The sequence below is a fragment of the Carassius gibelio genome, chromosome B3, assembly GCF_023724105.1.
Source record: "Carassius gibelio isolate Cgi1373 ecotype wild population from Czech Republic chromosome B3, carGib1.2-hapl.c, whole genome shotgun sequence".
NCBI lineage: Eukaryota > Metazoa > Chordata > Actinopteri > Cypriniformes > Cyprinidae > Carassius > Carassius gibelio.
The window spans coordinates 24,130,684-24,147,915 of NC_068398.1; the positions used below are offsets into that span (position 1 = coordinate 24,130,684).

General features: G+C 37.1%; 2 protein-coding genes across 4 annotated transcripts in view; both read right to left on the bottom strand.

Moving 5' to 3' along the window:
* LOC127953597 (signal transducer and activator of transcription 5B) overlaps positions 1-11,187 on the bottom strand; it is a 71,420-nt gene extending 60,233 nt beyond the window's left edge. The window contains exon 1 of the mRNA XM_052552802.1: positions 10,981-11,187. The gene's annotated coding sequence lies outside the window, so the exon portion shown is untranslated. The remainder of the gene's footprint in view (positions 1-10,980) is intronic.
* A 3,925-nt stretch (positions 11,188-15,112) lies between these two features.
* LOC127953596 (signal transducer and activator of transcription 3) overlaps positions 15,113-17,232 on the bottom strand; it is a 28,671-nt gene continuing 26,551 nt past the window's right edge. For all 3 annotated transcript variants that reach the window (XM_052552798.1, XM_052552799.1, XM_052552800.1), the window contains 2 exons: positions 16,450-16,550; positions 15,113-16,368 (listed from right to left, as the gene is read on the bottom strand). In XM_052552798.1, the coding sequence (XP_052408758.1) occupies positions 16,262-16,368; positions 16,450-16,550 (208 nt within the window). In that variant the 3' untranslated portion in view covers positions 15,113-16,261. The remainder of the gene's footprint in view (positions 16,369-16,449; positions 16,551-17,232) is intronic.

The window sequence follows — 17,232 nt, forward strand, 5'->3', positions numbered from 1 at the left end:
ACTGACATACATAGTGTTAACAAAAACATAAATGGCATAATGAATAATTTCATTATGATGGAGATTTACAAGTACTATTAGTCACAGAATCAGCTTTACTGATGAGATGCGCATGACAATCACATGCGATTAATAGTGCAACCCTTGTTTGTTGATCACAAAGTATAAAGTAGATCAGAAAAACTAGGATGCGTGGTGTATTAAAGCGCCATCATTACTGTTTAGAGCGTGTGGAATGGTGCGCTGTGATTGGTTGAGCAGATATATTGCATTCTGCAAAACAGTGAGACTGCCGTTTGTCGCGGTTTGGAAAAGAAGGGAGAAAACATGCCCTTATAACTCTGCGAATATCGTATTTTGCGTAAAATTAAAACTTGACTTTTCAATATGACCAGATACAATACTGATACTGAAATCACGTTTCCACACAACATTAAGCAGCTCAAGTGTTCTCAATATTGACAAATAAATAAGAAATTTTTCTTGAGCGCTAATTCAGCATCGATTTCTGAAGACTGAAGTAAGTTTGCACCACAGGAATAAATTACAATTTAAATTGTAATAATGTTTCGCACAATTACTGCTTATTTAATACATTTGACAAATAAAACTTAACAGCAAATTCATTAATTAATTTAATTCAACAAATAAAATTTTTAAAGAAAAACATTTGCAGGGGATTCAAGAGATTTTAATTTATTTTTATAAACAAGTCTTATTTTGTACTCTTTAAGGAGGTTTAAATATTTGTATAAATAAAATGTAAAAAATGTTGTACGTGTCTACAAATATCAGACAGTGGAATATAAAAGTGCACAAAGAAAATCTGTCGTTTTTATTTTCATTTAAACCTGCTTTTTGAACATTTTAAATCAAAAAGAAAAAAGCTGTTTGATAATGTAAGAGTTTTGATGAATAGGAAATAAGCCCTAAGGCAAAATAAGTCTGAAACTAAATTTATTTTCCAGTTTACATTTTCAACTTTTTCCCCTTAAATATTCATGTTTATGATTTGTAATTTAACATATTGAATTGAGCTTGAAAAAGATTTGGGCATTTAGAGTCCAACAGTTTAGTATATGCACACCTACGAGCAACAACAGTCTCCTCAGTTCCCCACCCTCCCCAGACTGTGCCAAAAGAGCATTCAATTTTTAATTGGTGGGTGATACTCTCTATGTATTATGCAAAGTTACTTAGCGTGGTTGTAGCCTACTTGAAAGAGCTATAGGAACAGGTGCAAATGTACACGCATGCAAACACTCACCCACTTACACACACACACACACACACACACCTGCTCTCATTCCACCACTAAAAGCCCATGTGTGTTTTGTCTGTCCATATCATTCTCTAGTCCTCCCTGCTAGAAAACAACTTCAATTCTGCTCTCGCTGTGAGACATGAGATACTTTACTGTGATAAATCATTGATGTTTGATGCTGCAGGCATTCGTTCTCCTTCTCATGCCGTAACATTATTTTTTCATTTGCACTTTTAATCTAAATAAGACAAACCACTGAGACCACTTCTCAACAAAGAGTTTAGTCCATCTTCCAGCCAATCGCAGTCTGTGCAGGAGGATGTCAGTACGAGAGAGCTGATTGGCTGAGTGGCACTGTCACCAGTACCAACAAAGAGCTGATTGGCTTTAGGACTCTAGTGTTGACCCGTTTACAGCAAGCCAAAAGAGAGAGATAACGAAAGAGGGACAGAAAGGGAGGGGAAATCATGTAGAGGGATTAAACAAAATGCATTTTATGAGCTTGGGATAAGAGGACTAAAAGAGCCCTTACGCAGACCATGTACATACACATAATCAAAAGAAAGTTGATGCATTTCAAAGCATTATCTGCTTTTGGGGCTGTTTTAGTTATACAATAATAGCATCCAATCCAAACGGATGTGTCACAAATGGCACATCGCAGATTTCAACATTATCTTTAGCATGTTAGCGTGTCTGCAATTTATCTGGTTGATCATGACTTCAGTGAAAAAAAAGGTCAAGAGGTTTTTTACAAATATGTACATTTACAAGGTAAGTGCATGAGAAGTGCACCAACACTTCTCTCAAAAGCTCACTGTCTTTGGCTTTTATTCTTCAACATTAATGTCAATACCATGGGACAGTACTTTAATACAATAAACAATCTGTAGCAAGGTCACCCCTTCTAATGAACTGGTGTCCAACATCAGCGTCTGACCTTCGTGATGAACATAAAAGTTGATTTTATAAAAGCAAAATAAAACTAGAACTAAAAAGTTCTAAAATTGAATTAAAACTGAAATAAAAATGCATTTAAATAGTATCAGAGATGTTGTGACGTTTGATTCATAAACAACTCATTCTTGTAGAATGTGACGGAAAAGTTAATTTATTTCAGTAATTCAACTCAAATTCTGAAACTCATGTATTAACTAAACTAAAATAAAACATTGTTAAATGTAAGCCAAAATCATCACAATTAAAAGAACCAAAGACTTAAACTACTTCAGTCTGTGTTTATTTAATACATGGGTTTCATAATTTGAGTTGAATTAATGAAATAAATGAACTTTTCCACGACTTGCTAATTTATTGAGATGCACCTGTATATTTTAAATAGATATGTTGTAAACAGTGAAGCTCAACAAAAAAAAAAGAAAATTGAAATGAAAAATATATTTAGTTTCAACCTTTCACATACCAAAATGTATTTTCAGAGGCAAGAAATATATTTCCAATCATATAGTAGTCTAAATTTAGGCTAAATGCAAATGTGGATGGAATAATCTACATCCGAGCTAGATTTATAATGATTTAATAATGTCTATAGTATATCTATTCTAGTATGTTACTTTTTTATTAAGAGGTGTTATATGTTCATATTTGTTGAGAAGTATTTCTTCAGACATATTTTCTTGAATTTAAATATATAAAAGGAAAAATGTTTAAATACTTAAAAAATATTATTTTATTTCATTTTATTTATGTAAACATATATACATAAATACATTTACATGAATATATATTTTTTATATTTTAGCAATTATTAAAAATAAAATATATTCCATTTTCCATATGGATAACTGTTTAATATCCAAATTATTTTTTGATGCTTAAATGATTTTGCGTTTATGAATCCCACTCCAGCCCCCTTTAGTGGCAGATTATCATGAACACCAACTTTGAACCTGTCTATCACACAAAACTATCATACTGGAGTATAGCGTACTATATAGTGTTGTTTATTCGTGATAATTATCCTGCGCTCTGAGCTGTCAGTTTAATGGAGTGTTTTACCTTTTTAATACTCTCAGATGAATAACTATACATCTGTCTCTCACTGTCTTTCATTCTCTTTTTCTATGTGCTAAAGAGGCACTGCTTGGTTCGGTAAACCTGTAATAGGCTTAAGAAGGACAGAAACACTCTTCTCTCAGCTCTCGCACCAGCCTCTCTTTATCAGTGATTTATTCTCAGGAAGAAAACAGAAAGAGTGAGCGAAGCAGAAACAAACAGACACAGTATGGTGGTCAGTGAGCAGTCAGGAGAGATTTACTCATTCAAGTCAACTGGAACAGATCTAAAACATTGGCCACATGCACACTGACGCGTAAAGAAACGAAACCGCAGATAAAAGTGACTGACTGACAGACAGACAAAGAGAGAGATTGTCCTGGATGACAGGAAAATATTCCAACCATCTTTATACGGTCATCTGCAGTTTAGGTAAACTGACCGCTGTATGAACCTGAGAGTCAGATAAGCTGCTCAGGACTCTGCCCTGAACTTTGACATCTGCTGCCCCTCCTCCAGCCACCACCTTCTCACAAACATTTCTAATAAATGCTCATTTCACAACCATGACATTGAACGGAAGCATGAAATATAGATAAAAGCGCAGAACAATCAATATTCATTACTAGGAAATATTCCACCACGATTCTGTGAGTTCTATACACATCCGTATTGCTTCATGTGAGTTAATATTTATATTCATACAAATACTCAGGCCACATCTACATGTATGTATTTAAATCCAGATAATTCAGCTGGAGCTCTAAATACACTCGTCAGGCGAAATTTAGTTTCACTTCACTGATTTGGGCTGGTCTCCATTCAGTCAGTTTGTTCCTATAGGAAGCGCTCATAATGTCTTCTGCTTTTTTCCACTCTGATTTCATATTTAAAAAAAGAATATAGAGAAGATTTAACATGCATACATTTACCATAGCAAACCGATTTAATTAGTGTTAAAGCTTGAGTGAAATTAGTGCATAACATGAATCTGGGAAAAATCAATGCGTTTATCAAAATATTATTTTACAAACACAGTTAAAAAAAATAGTAAGCAGCACAATGCAGCACCAAATCAGCTTATTAGGTTTTCGAAATATTCATACTAAATACTTAGCACAGTTTTTACTGTATTTACTGTATACAGTTAAAATAAATGTAGCCTTGGTAAGCATAAAGAGACAAAAAAAATTAATTAAAAAAAAACAGCGGAAAAAAGTAGTGCATCTACTTCCTAAATTTCAGCACATGTATTTTCTCTGTTTCTTCCCCTTCAAAATCTCAGTAACTGTTGCTTATTAAAAGGAAAAATTAAACATATTCATGAACATGTTGGTGGTCTACAATGAATTAAAACTTTGCCTAAAGACAAATCTAAATGTGAAAAAACACTATTTTCTGATGAACCACATACATGCATAAGTGGTAAGTAATTATTGAATTTTATCATTTCTGTGTGTGTGTGTGTGTGCCCTGTGGATATTATATAATAAGTATGACTTTCCAGTGTGCATAAGTGGAGAGATAATTACAGTGAACAATCAATAATAAAAACACAGCAGTCATTCATCAAACCCCCTGGGGACTGACAGCTACAGCTAGGTGACTCTCAGATCATCCTGTTCATATAAAAGCAGAGAGGAACGGCTCAAATATGATCTGGTGACTGAAATCAATCAAGCTCTTTACAATGCCTTTCGCATCGGATAGATAGAAACTCAAAAAATAGCTAGCAGGATGGTCCCACAAGGACCAACTTTTTCCCTTAGGCCATTTTCCTGCTTGCATTCACACTGCCTGTAGGAACTCTTAAGTGACTGAGCCGGCCCACAACAATGTGATTTAAGCACAGCATTCAACAACTGTAGAGAGGAGAAGTGCCTGGATTTCGGCATTCGTCCATTTATTGCAGTATCCTATGTTTTAACTGTTAATATGTGGAGTAAGTATATGTAAACTGTGTAAAATACTTTTTTTTTTTTTTTAATAAAGTGGTCTAGTTTTCTTATGGTATGTTTTCAGTCATTGGCTGTACACTAACCTCACTGGTAGTTATTGTGTAAGACCCCACACTAAAGCAGAAATTAATTTAGTCCCACAAAAGACATTCCTATAATTCAAATCATTCCCAGTTTCTCCAGTGTGAACAGGTTCTTCCAGGCATAGTTATAGCAACTGTGATAACGTTTCTCCAGTGTGAAAGCTGTGACTAAGAACGATAGTTGGCTTAATATCAGCACTTGTATTGCATCCCTTAGGATGTGCTTTTGAAACAGTTTAGAGTTACAGACAAAATCTGTTGCTTTAATCCTCTCTGATATTAGGCCAAAACCTTCTGTTCCTCGGGTATATTTAACAGGTGGTGGCCTTGTTCTCCAAAAAAAATAAATCACAGAAAGAGTTAACATGTAATAACAATGACATGCTTTGGTCATCATCTCTGGGTCTTCTTACTGTATATCAGCCCAAAATTACGTTACATTTCGGTAGCAACTTATGTTTTTTTATTTATTTATTTTTTATTAAATTTTTTTACTTTTACTAACCATTTCGACCATATAGGCCAACAAAGAACATTTATTTTTAGGAGCGTGTGGTCATTTATTTGATACAGCAGGTCGCAAAATTGATTGTTAAAAACATGTATCTCCAAAACCATGAGAAAAAAACACACAAGTCTTTCCTCTTTTACAATAAACACCACTTCATTGGGAGTGACTGCTAACAGGCTTTCATTAACCACAGCAGCTTCTCTGTTTCTCATCTGATGCTCCGTTATCTTTCGGTCTACCCGAGCAGCACAAAGCAAGAGGAGCGCTGGATGGGCGGATGGCAGGCGAGGTCAAGCAGATCATGAGAAACCCAAAAAAAACAGATAGTGTGTAAACCCCAGTAACAGACACAAAGACTGAAAGAGGAAGACACCAAAGATGCACAGAGGGCGCAAACAGAAAGTGAAAGTGCATAAAAGAGCTTGTTAAATATAGATTTAGAGGAAACTAAAAAGTAGAACGCACTCTTGTAGTGGTCAATGGTAAATATTGAGTTTAGCTGTTTTAGTGCTAAGTGATTACAGTTGCTCTCCTTCAAATAAATTTACTGAGTATGTTCAAATAAAGCTGCTCTAATACTGCATAAATCGATGACAGTACTAGTTTCTGAATGAACAAGAATTGAGAAAACTGCTCTGGCACTCACTAAATTTCCCTTACTTTCATTTCCTCAATATCTCTGACTTTTGATTCATTACGTGTTTGAACGACACAGCAAGTGCTCCATGAACATGCAAACTGTATACACACCCCATGGCCAAAAGGACGTGGACACATGGACGTTTTCTGTTCTGCACAACAAGCGAGGTCTATAAAGAAATTATTTAGTGAGTTTGGAGAGAAGAACTTGACTGGCATCCATAATGCACTACAAATAAACACCTTTGGGATGAACTGGAATACTGTTTACAAGCCAGATCCCATCGTCTACTAATGGTCATGTCTGAATGGTAGCAAATCCCTTCTGCTGTAGTATATTAAAGGTAGAGTAGGCAATTTTGGAGAGGGTAGCAATAGCAAGCTAGCTTTGAAAGCCTCTCCTCTCAAATCATTGTCCAAAACCATGCCTCCTTCAAAACACATGAAGATCCAGACCAGCAGCTATCCAGCAAAACAATGACAGACCGCACTGGTGGAGGGTTGAATGGGTTGCACTTTTCTCAAATACATTAAAAAAATCCACTTCCAAAGTTTTGAACAGTAGTATTATATATTAAATACTGCTAGCTAGATGTTGTGACATTAACAGACAATCATTAATCACACTGATTTAAGCTGTACATGTTTCACTAAACTGAACCCAAGCTCATAAGAGTCGCAAACCCCACAAGACAAAGCATAAACACACTGGCCTTTCTACTTAGTCATTTAGGAATGGGGTCACCTGTATGCTTATTTAAAGCAGACCAAATGAAGTAAATATAAGTCTTTCCTTGGAAAAGCTGCAATGAAGCATATGGCTGACTTTAAGAACTTTAGTATAATTAATACAATAAGCTTTCCCTTCTTTATGCATAACAACATAAGTACATGGCCATTAATGTTGGTTAAGAAATGCTAAACATTAAGCGTACAATGTAGAAAAACAAGCCAAATGTGCCGCACGGACCTTTGATTTGCTCTCGCATTTCCAGGTGCTCGTTAAAGAAGAGCTTTCCAAGAAAACACACAAATATATGTGTAACCAAATAAAAAAAACACAACTCTGCCCTCTACTTTGGTTTACAGGCCTTCTTTCAGCTCCCTCTGCCTTTCTATCTTTTCCTCTCCTTCTGTACACAGTGTGTCGGTCAACACGCTGAACGTATTCCCTGCACAGCGATCATGTCCCAGCCAACCCTCTCTAACACTGTGTCGACTCCAACAAGAGGGCATCAACCGCACAAACTTTGGCAGCACAGGTCAGCCTAGGTTGAGCAGTCCAGCTACACAAATACACCGTGTGCCAACAGGGCTAAATGTTCAAATGCACCTCCAGTTCAATTATTTATGAAATGTGATATTTCAACAGACCTGAGGTTTACCAGAGTTTTCCTTCTAATCCCACACTGAATCCTCTACATTCCTGATTTCTCACAGGCAGGGTTAGCCGAACTATTTTGCCAAACATGTTTGACTTCCAGTCGTGGGAAGAGACAGTAACTAAAGGCGTCTTTACCCAGCTGGGTTATGTCTTTGAAAATTCAAAGACATAATTCCTCATCGAAGTCGGACTGAGTTATGCCAGCTCTGATCCACCTCAGCCCCTAATATCAAAGTATACAGCATTTAGGCCTAATTGCTGTGTAAATGCATATAAGCTATGTCTGAGCAACATCTTCTGTGCTTCTTTTGCAGTGTTGCTTGAGCCATACAGACTTACACCAAATTTACGCTGAACATGTGGCACAAAAGCATTTCTGAAGTGACAATTAGGTGTCTTTACCAAGACTACCCAAATAATGCTGCTCAGAGGTGGCACAAATGCATTTACACAGCCATTGCATCTTTGCACACTACTTTGATTCTTAGATGACTTTGGTGGGTCAGAGCAGGCACAATTTGGTCCAGCTTAATAAGCAATTAAAAACACCCAAGTTAACACATTTAAATAATAAATAAAACATTTAAAGGGGTGCTATTATGCTTTTTCACTTTTTCAACTTTAGTAAGTCTGTAATGTTGCTGATCGGGCATAAAAAACAGTATTGTAATAAGGTATTGTAATAAGGTCAAATATGTGAAAAATTATGTGTTTTTTTTCGAACAACCTAGTATGAGAGCCTGTTCTAGTACACCCCCAAAACAAAATCAAGACTTTGTAAAAGAGCATAATAGGACCCCTTTAAATAATATATTTGTACCTTTTATATACCCTACTGAAAGAAACCAAATGAGTTGGCCTAAACCATATTCAGGTTTCTTGTTTAAACAACCACAAATGTGTATGTTTCCCCCAAATTTGTTTGTTTACTCTTTCTTGTGATGACAGGCCAGCTGTTTCCAAGATTGTGATACTAAATCTTAAAGTAAAGCTAGTACGGCTTTAGATCAGTGAGTGACTGACACTGGTCAAGTACATAAACACTCTTACATCGAGAACCACATTTCTCCCGCCTGAAATGCAGACACAAACTTCATAAGCCTCCTCCAGTTCAGCTAATAATGATTAATATCTAACAGTTATATGTGGTTATGTTATTGGTGGGGTGACCATACATCCTCTTTTTCCCAGACATGTGCTCTTTTTAGATGCAGGGTTGCCAAGTCCGTCTGCCATTTTGTACACAGAATTGGACTACTTTTAAACGGTTGCCATTGGATGGTTTTCCCAAGTGGGTTAAAGGTTTGAAATATTGCATAAAATACATTTGACTGAAATGCCTGTATTGTTTATTAATTGTTCCCTCCTGGTGGAATGACCTGCCCAACTCAATCCAAGCAGCGGAGTCTTTAATCATTTTCAAGAAACAGCTGAAAACACATCTTTCATCTTCATTTGACCCACTAACTCTAGCACACTCTATTCTATTTCTGTTCTAACTACTTGTTTTATTTAAAAAGAAAATAGATTTATAGCTTTTATCTTTTTATTTATTATAAATAGGCTAATGACTTTCTAAAACATGCATTATCTATTCTTTTTTTGTTCTATTGACTTATTTTTTTAAGTTTTATTTTTATTTAAAAATGAGCATTAGAATTAACACTAGAATTCCCTATTCTGTCTACTTGTTTCCTTTTTATTTATTCTAAAAAAGAAAATAAAAATTGTATACTGTTAGGCTAAATCCAGGAGGCTTTAACATTTACAGTAGCTACTGTAGCTTTCTGGTCATTTTCAACGTGTTCATGATAAGCTTGCAGTTAGGATATAACTCTCATTAATCCCAAAATTACCACAGAAAACACACAAAAAAATTCTGTCTTGATACAAAATATCTAAAAAAAATAATTAAAAAAAATAGATACATAATTAGCATATTTCTGTACATTTTAAGGGGATATTAAAAAGCATTGTGTTCCCATTAACAAAATCACGCAGGTACAATGCACATGTATAGGTCACACAGCCCATATGACTGCACAAAAGCGCACGCATGCATACACTTGACACCGTTGAACGGAAACTAACAAATTGCATGATGGGAGATAAAAGAATGTGCTGTGGAAGATAATATCAAAGGGGAAAATAGAAAACATGCCTTCGGCTTTCTTACTAGGGCAACTGCAACTGTCGTGTGTATCAGGGACTAATAAACTCAGATTCACAAATTATAATATACCCATTGCCCAAAATAGATAAAGCTTGTCTAAATGAGCGTGCGCGCACACCTTTCTCGTAATCTGCTTGTTTCTTTGCAGTGGCAGGCGCGTGGCTAACATGAATGTCACGCCTCAAAACGGAAGGACAGCTCACAGTTCGGCAAAAGGTATGGCTTTAATAACACACTCCTGTTTTATTTAAATCTCCAGTCAAACCCGTACTGTCCCATGGCGACAGAACTGTCTCAATGTTTCAATCTTTAACTCTTAACGTAATAAACTTTCACCCACTAAAACCCATTTGGCTCTTGAACCACGAGCCCAGGAGAAGTGCTGCTTGCTGACAGCTCCGCACTATCGTTCATGTTATACCCTCATAACGGTAAATTCAACAGCCTAGTGAAAACATTGGCCCGGAGAGTGCGCTTGTTTCCCGCTGCTCGCTTCATGTGTCAGAATGAACTTCCAGCGCGAGGCGGTCAAAGGCGCAGGAGCGTGGAGCTGCGTCCGCTGGACGGGAATGGAGTTGGAAATGTGAGCTGGACTGTCCGTGAGACTTGACAGGCGTGCTGGAGGGGGGCTGGACTCTCTGCCTGTTGATCCGATAAAAAAAACAGGGTGCAGGAGCTTGGGACTTGCGAAACACCGGTGGCGAACGCGCACTGTCTGAACCGAAGAGAAATCTTTTAAATAAGATTCTATTAGACATGTGGTTTATTTTGGAAGCACTACGAACAATGTAAACAGCTTCAATTCAGCGTGAAAAGTCCAGCCCAGTGGAGCCTCAACAAGATCAACCGTGGACATCTGTCTATAAACAACTATGCTGCTAAAACAACAACACTTGTCATCGACAAACAACATGTAAGACACACTGAAAGCGCACAGACGAAAGAAACATACCTCGGCAGGTCTTCTCAGTCCGCTGTCGTTTCGCATAAAAGTGCAGCAAAGCTCCAGATAGCGCCTACGACCCAGAAAGGCAACCTTTCTGCCCCGTCTATCTCAACCAGCAGTGGGTTACGCAGTTTTTCATGTGCTTCCACCCCTCCTCTCTCTCTCTCTCTCTCTCTCTCTCTCTCTCTCTCTCTCTCTCTCTCTCGTGAGCGAATCGTTCGTTAGAGTCGAATCGCACTTATGAATCGTCCGAGCTGTTTCACTAATCCCTTTAACGATTCTTTCACTTATCGGACATTAATGGGTCCGAGCACTTCTCGAGTCAACAAATCACTGAATCGAGACGCTTTTGGACCTGTTCTTATTCTTAATAAACCGAGACCTGGTGGTAGCAGGAGGAACGAAAAGTAAATTAATTTTAAAAGAAAAAAGTAGAAATGTTACAAGATATAGGCTATGCATGACATTTTAATCAACACGCATACAAAAATATGGTTTTAACTTTTTTCACAAGAGACATTAAAATTCATATAACTGCAAATTATACGAAATATTAAGCTTAAATCTTTTCAAAACATGCTTAGCAGGATTAATCCTATGAAGTATTTTGCAATACACTTCCTTCATTTTGTTATAAATACAAAACTTATTTGGCAGTTTAACCCAAGAGATATTACCAAATGAAGACCAAAAAAAAGTCTTGCTGCAGGACGATTTAACATCACGCTGAGACTACGTGATGGCGCAAGTACGTCATGACGTTAGGAATCACTGTGCGTTGAATCTGTCATTTTAAAGGAACTGTTCAAAAGAGCCGACTCGCGGAAATGAGTCGGACTTCCCATCATCTACTCGCTTTCGCACTTCTTATCGCCGGCTTCCGGTGTTGTTTCACTGGTGACAGAGTCGCGTAGCTTACGCTACTATAAGGTAAGGTAGGTAGTTCGCTGTAGTTAATAAGCCGTGCTTACTTTAGAAGGCAAATTATTGTTTGAGACGTGCAAATGGCTGTATATTTGCGCTGCGGGGGTGGGGCTATGAAATACAAGACGGTTAGCGGAGGAGCGCGAGGACTGCTGATTGGGCGTTTACGCGTGACTTGAGTCGAGGGACATAACGCAGAAAAACTGTTTACTTTGAAGCTGCTGAAGCGCGCACGGAGCTTAACATCAAGAGAACAGCTCTTCTGGACTGACGAGGGTTCCCACGGATGAAGAAAACCAGTACATACTAGGGAATTAAAACTGTGCATGGATAAATCCTGCATAACTTTTAAAAATAATGTAAACAAAATAGTATGCAGTTTTTTTTTTTTTTGCTGTTATTATCTGCTCAGAAATCTTGCACAGTTTTGTCCTGCATATCTTGTAATACGACTACATCCGTGAAATAATGCTTCTTGTTATAAGTCAAACTAGCGATTCACAAATCGGTCTAAACGATTCATTACGACTTGGTATGAATCATAAGTATAGCCATATAATTTTGATAATAGAGTAATCGCAGACCTTTGGAATGGTTATGGAAATTTATTGATCGGAAAGTAAACCTTTAAATAGTAGCCCCTCTCTCTCTCTCTCTCTCTCTCTCTCTCTCTTAATATATATATATATATATATATATATATATATATATATATATATATATATATAGCCTAAATAATCTCATTTGATCTTCAGCAAATGTATTATCTATTATTAATTTAGCAAGTTTGGATTAAAATGGGTTATAATATAGATACGTATTATGCAAATGTAATACTATGATAATAGCCTGAGGTAAATCCAGTGGTGTTGTTTATGTAGACAGGTAAAGCACGTAGGCGTCTGACTGCTACTGAGCAGACTTCATCTTCATCTGCTGCTCAGCACTTTTACCGGCTCAGGAGTGCGTCTCTGGGAAACCGACAGATCTTGAGGGAGATTCTTTTCTTTCTTTCTTTCTTTTCTGTCAGTGTTGAGACCCTTATTTCTCCTGTCCTCTATCCGTTCATCGGAGATGGAAAAACATGTTCGGTTCGACACCTGAGACTAAAAACCGGATCCAGACTGAACTCGCGCGCAACATGCGGATGATGGAGGCAAGCTGTGACCACACGCCTGAGACAAAGCATGTTTTACGGGTTAGACGAGATGATAGAGAGCATATATGTAGTGACATGCTTCTGATATTTGACTAAAATCTTACGAAAGTCTTATTAGTAGTAGGTAACTTAGTAGTAGGCTAATATTTATTCAAGCACATTGTATTAGCTAAAGGAGCATCACTTTAAGTGTCTTTCCCGCCCATTCTCTCTGCAGACTCATTCATTATGGGTTTTAATTAAACTTGGTGCAGTTACTGCATTATCTGCTAAACACATTAATTAAATGAGTTTTCTGTGCAGCCGTGTTGAATAGGTTAATATTGCCCCCTGCTGGTTCAACAACACAATCACATCTAATTACAACCAATAATTGTATATCAAAAATGATTTACTGCTGCTGCTACGCATAGTATGTGATGTAGTTAATAAAACAAATATCATCTGCATGTTTGTGGTCAATATTGTATAGGAAACGCTTTCTTTTTACATGTAAATTAATGAGACGAGAGCAATGAGCTCAAACACACAGTTGCCGTGCACATCTCTTCAGGTGCAGCTGATAAACAACCTGCACTGGATGGACTTCATCCTGGCAAGATGAAAACTTTGTTTCAGCATATTCTCTCTCCCAAGGAGACACCGCTGTGGGGCTTGTAGAGTCTGAGGGCTTAGATTTAGTTTGCATTGATGATAAGTGGATGTGTTTGTGTCCCTTATGTTTATAAATATACATGTATCCGTTTATAGGCCACAGCAGATCCCTCTTGATATTAAAGGAATAGTTCACCCCAAAAAAGTGAATGTTTGCTCACTCTCAGGCCAAAGTTGAGTTGGTTTCTTCATCAGAACATCACTTGGTCACTAATGGATCCTCTGCAGTGAATGGGTGCTGACAGATGGAGTCCAAACAGCTGATAAAAACATCACAGTAATTCACAACACTCAAGTCCATCAATGTATGTCTTGTAAAGTGAAAACCTGCGTGTTTGTAATTAACAAATCTATCATTACAGTGTTTTTAACTTTAAACTGATGCTTTCAGATAAAATAATGAATCGTCGATCCATAATCCTGCTTTCGTTCACACCCTCTTTCCCTTCAAATATTAGCATTCATATTCATTAATGCCACAATGCAGAAATATGAAGGGACTCATGAAAAGTCAATGCATTAAATGTCAGAATCAGTGCAGCTTCACAGAGGACTTGCCAGGAATAAAATATACCTGCCAGGAATAAAATATACCTGAACTGCAATGACTACAATGCTGTATTATGGATTTGGAGGTAATAAAAAAGCGAACAAAACACAAATAAAATCCTGATTATTTTCCAATTTACATAAGCATAATAGAGTTTAAACTGATTTATTCTCAGTCCTCCTGAGTCACCGGTCTCCACAAGTGAAAACATTTTAAAGCATAAACCCCATTACTGCAAACCTAACAAACAGCTGGACGTCTAATCAAAGAACCTTGACAAAAGGTCAATGCGTTATGTCCAATGCGGGGTCTCTCTCTCTCTCTCACTCTCTCTCTCTTTTTAACCTTTAGAGCAGAATGGCTAGGGTAAACGCTCAGTAATTACCATTTACATAAAAGCAGATGAGATTCATTTAGGAAGAATGACCTTTAAATATCCACCGAAACATAATCACTTAATTTTGTTCCACTGGGTGATAAAATGCCCCCACAGAGCAACTATTCCGGACCATTTATCACAGGAAGACCATGTAAATGCCAGTCCTGATTTTGCCAACAGTAGTATATGTAGTTCTTGTCATGTTTATTATTGGTTCTGGCTCTCTCTAGTTTTATCATGTAGTAGATCAAAAATACTGTGAAGTACTATTAGAATTTTAAAAAAAAAATTTTTTCTCTATTTGAATGTTTTAAATTGCAATTTATTCCTGTGATGACAAAAGTTACATTTCAGCATCATTATTCTGGTTTTTAGTGTCACATGACCCTTCAGAAATCATTATATATATATGTATATAACTGTATGATATCCTAGATAACTGAAGAAATGCATAAAGGACACAAAGAGCTGATAACTGTTTCTCCTCAAGAATTCATTGTACAATAAAGTGAATATACATAGTGCAGTGTATATATAATAGTATACACACCATGAAGTGAAAGTGGAAGGACAGATACACAAAGTGGGAAACAAACTGACAGATGTTTAAAAAGTAGTTACACAATGAAGAAACATCATATTTCCGTTTGAAGCGCTACCTTACACGACAACACAGCAGATCAGTGAATTAAATAATGGAATTATAAATATGTGTGCGTATTTGTTTATATGTGCATGTACTGTATTTGTGTCTGAGACTCTAGAATTCACTGTCTAATTATAATCCTGCTGGCTCCGTGCAAGATTTGTCTTGCTATCCAAGTTAGCTTGTTAAACATCATACTGGAGACAGTAATATGGTGGAAATATCACATTTGCTCATCTGCATAATGTATATTCATATATATTTATCTTCTTCCATTCACCTTCCAAAGACATCCAGTAAAAGAGTAAAATATTTTTCATCAACATTAAAATACAGTATATTCATGTAAACCAGAAGCTAAAATGGACATTATTAGACCTGCATGCACAAACTTACTTTACAACTTTTGATCTCACCATAAATGATACTTCTGTACCAATCCATTCCATCAATTCTACCATGACATTCTCACTTATTTCCAAAAATAAACACAAAGAACAAAGAATCCAGTGGCCCAATGCTATGCTAACAGATCAAAATATGTTTTATGTTTGCTAACACCATTGGACTTTCAATGAAATAGAAGTCAAAGGCAATTTCTATTAAAAAAACAAAAGCATGGCTACTATACAATTATGGCCAAATGTCTGCAATTAAACATGTTAAATAGCCTTAATATTCATTAACAAAGTAAAAAAAAAAATCTAAAAACCAGTCTTGAAGGCCTCACATTCCTATAACAAAAGCAAAGAATAACATCTTAACCACTGAATGAGCTCAACTGCATATTGATTCAAAGATGAAAGGTTAAACGTTTAGCTAGTTTGCACACTTTTGGCTGTGAATGTTAAGACAGAGAGGAAACAAACAAAACAATGGCTCGGAGAGAGAAAGCAGCAGTAGCACCTAAGCATTATGTACACGATTATCCAATAGAAATAAAAAAAAAAAGAAAAACACTAAAATGTTGGAAAATTAAGCATTTCGGCAGGTATCCATATCGGAGACTGTGGAGGCTGCAAACACTTCTCTCATTGGCGAGGGATGATCAGAGCTCATCTCCATGTCCAGAGTGAGCGAGTCTGGAGGGAAAAAGGAATCACAGGATTAGGAGACCCTAAAATATCTGCAATGGATATTGAGAAAGCGCTTTTGTGACTTACCCAGTGGTCCAGGGTTGGCCTCGGCAGCTTCATTGTGCATGAGAGAGTCGAGTGTACGAGGGGACATTGGGAACAAATCGCTCGTGTTGCCAGAGTTAGTCCTGCAAAAGAACGAAGGCACACATCAGACAGGACACACAAGCTACAGATGAACAGCAGTTAATTCCAGCTTCACATACAGCCGTTATGATTTAGTAAGGTGAGAGTTCATTCGCCGTGTAATGAGAATGTTTGCATCTCAACACACTTTGCACATTCCCAGACTCAAAGTCATACACATGAGCATCACTTGGGAACTTAAAAGGATAATTCACTCCAAAATGAAACTTTTGTCAACATTTACTCAACCTTACGGCATTACAAACCCGTGTGGCTTTCTTTCTACTGTGGGACATAAAAGATATTGTCCACATTATAGACAACTCAAAGGGCTCTAATGTCGTCAGAGGTTTGGAACTACATGAGGGGAGTAAATTATTATTATTTTTTGTGGCGTTTTTGGGATGGGATCGGGAAAGGTCCACAAGGCAGGATTTGAACTCTGTACACCTGAAGTCTGCGCAAATGAGCCATATGTTGGCACGCAGCCCACAAGGCTATCGGCACCATCATGATACGAGTAAATCATGACAGAAGTTTCATTCTGGGGTCAACTATCCCAGAGAACCTGCCCCAGTCATGTGTTAGAGGATGTTGATACCGCAGATTCAACACAGTGCACTGAAAATGTTCATTACTACACAGCTGGCATGCAGTGATGTAATGTGGATCTGTAGTTGCTCA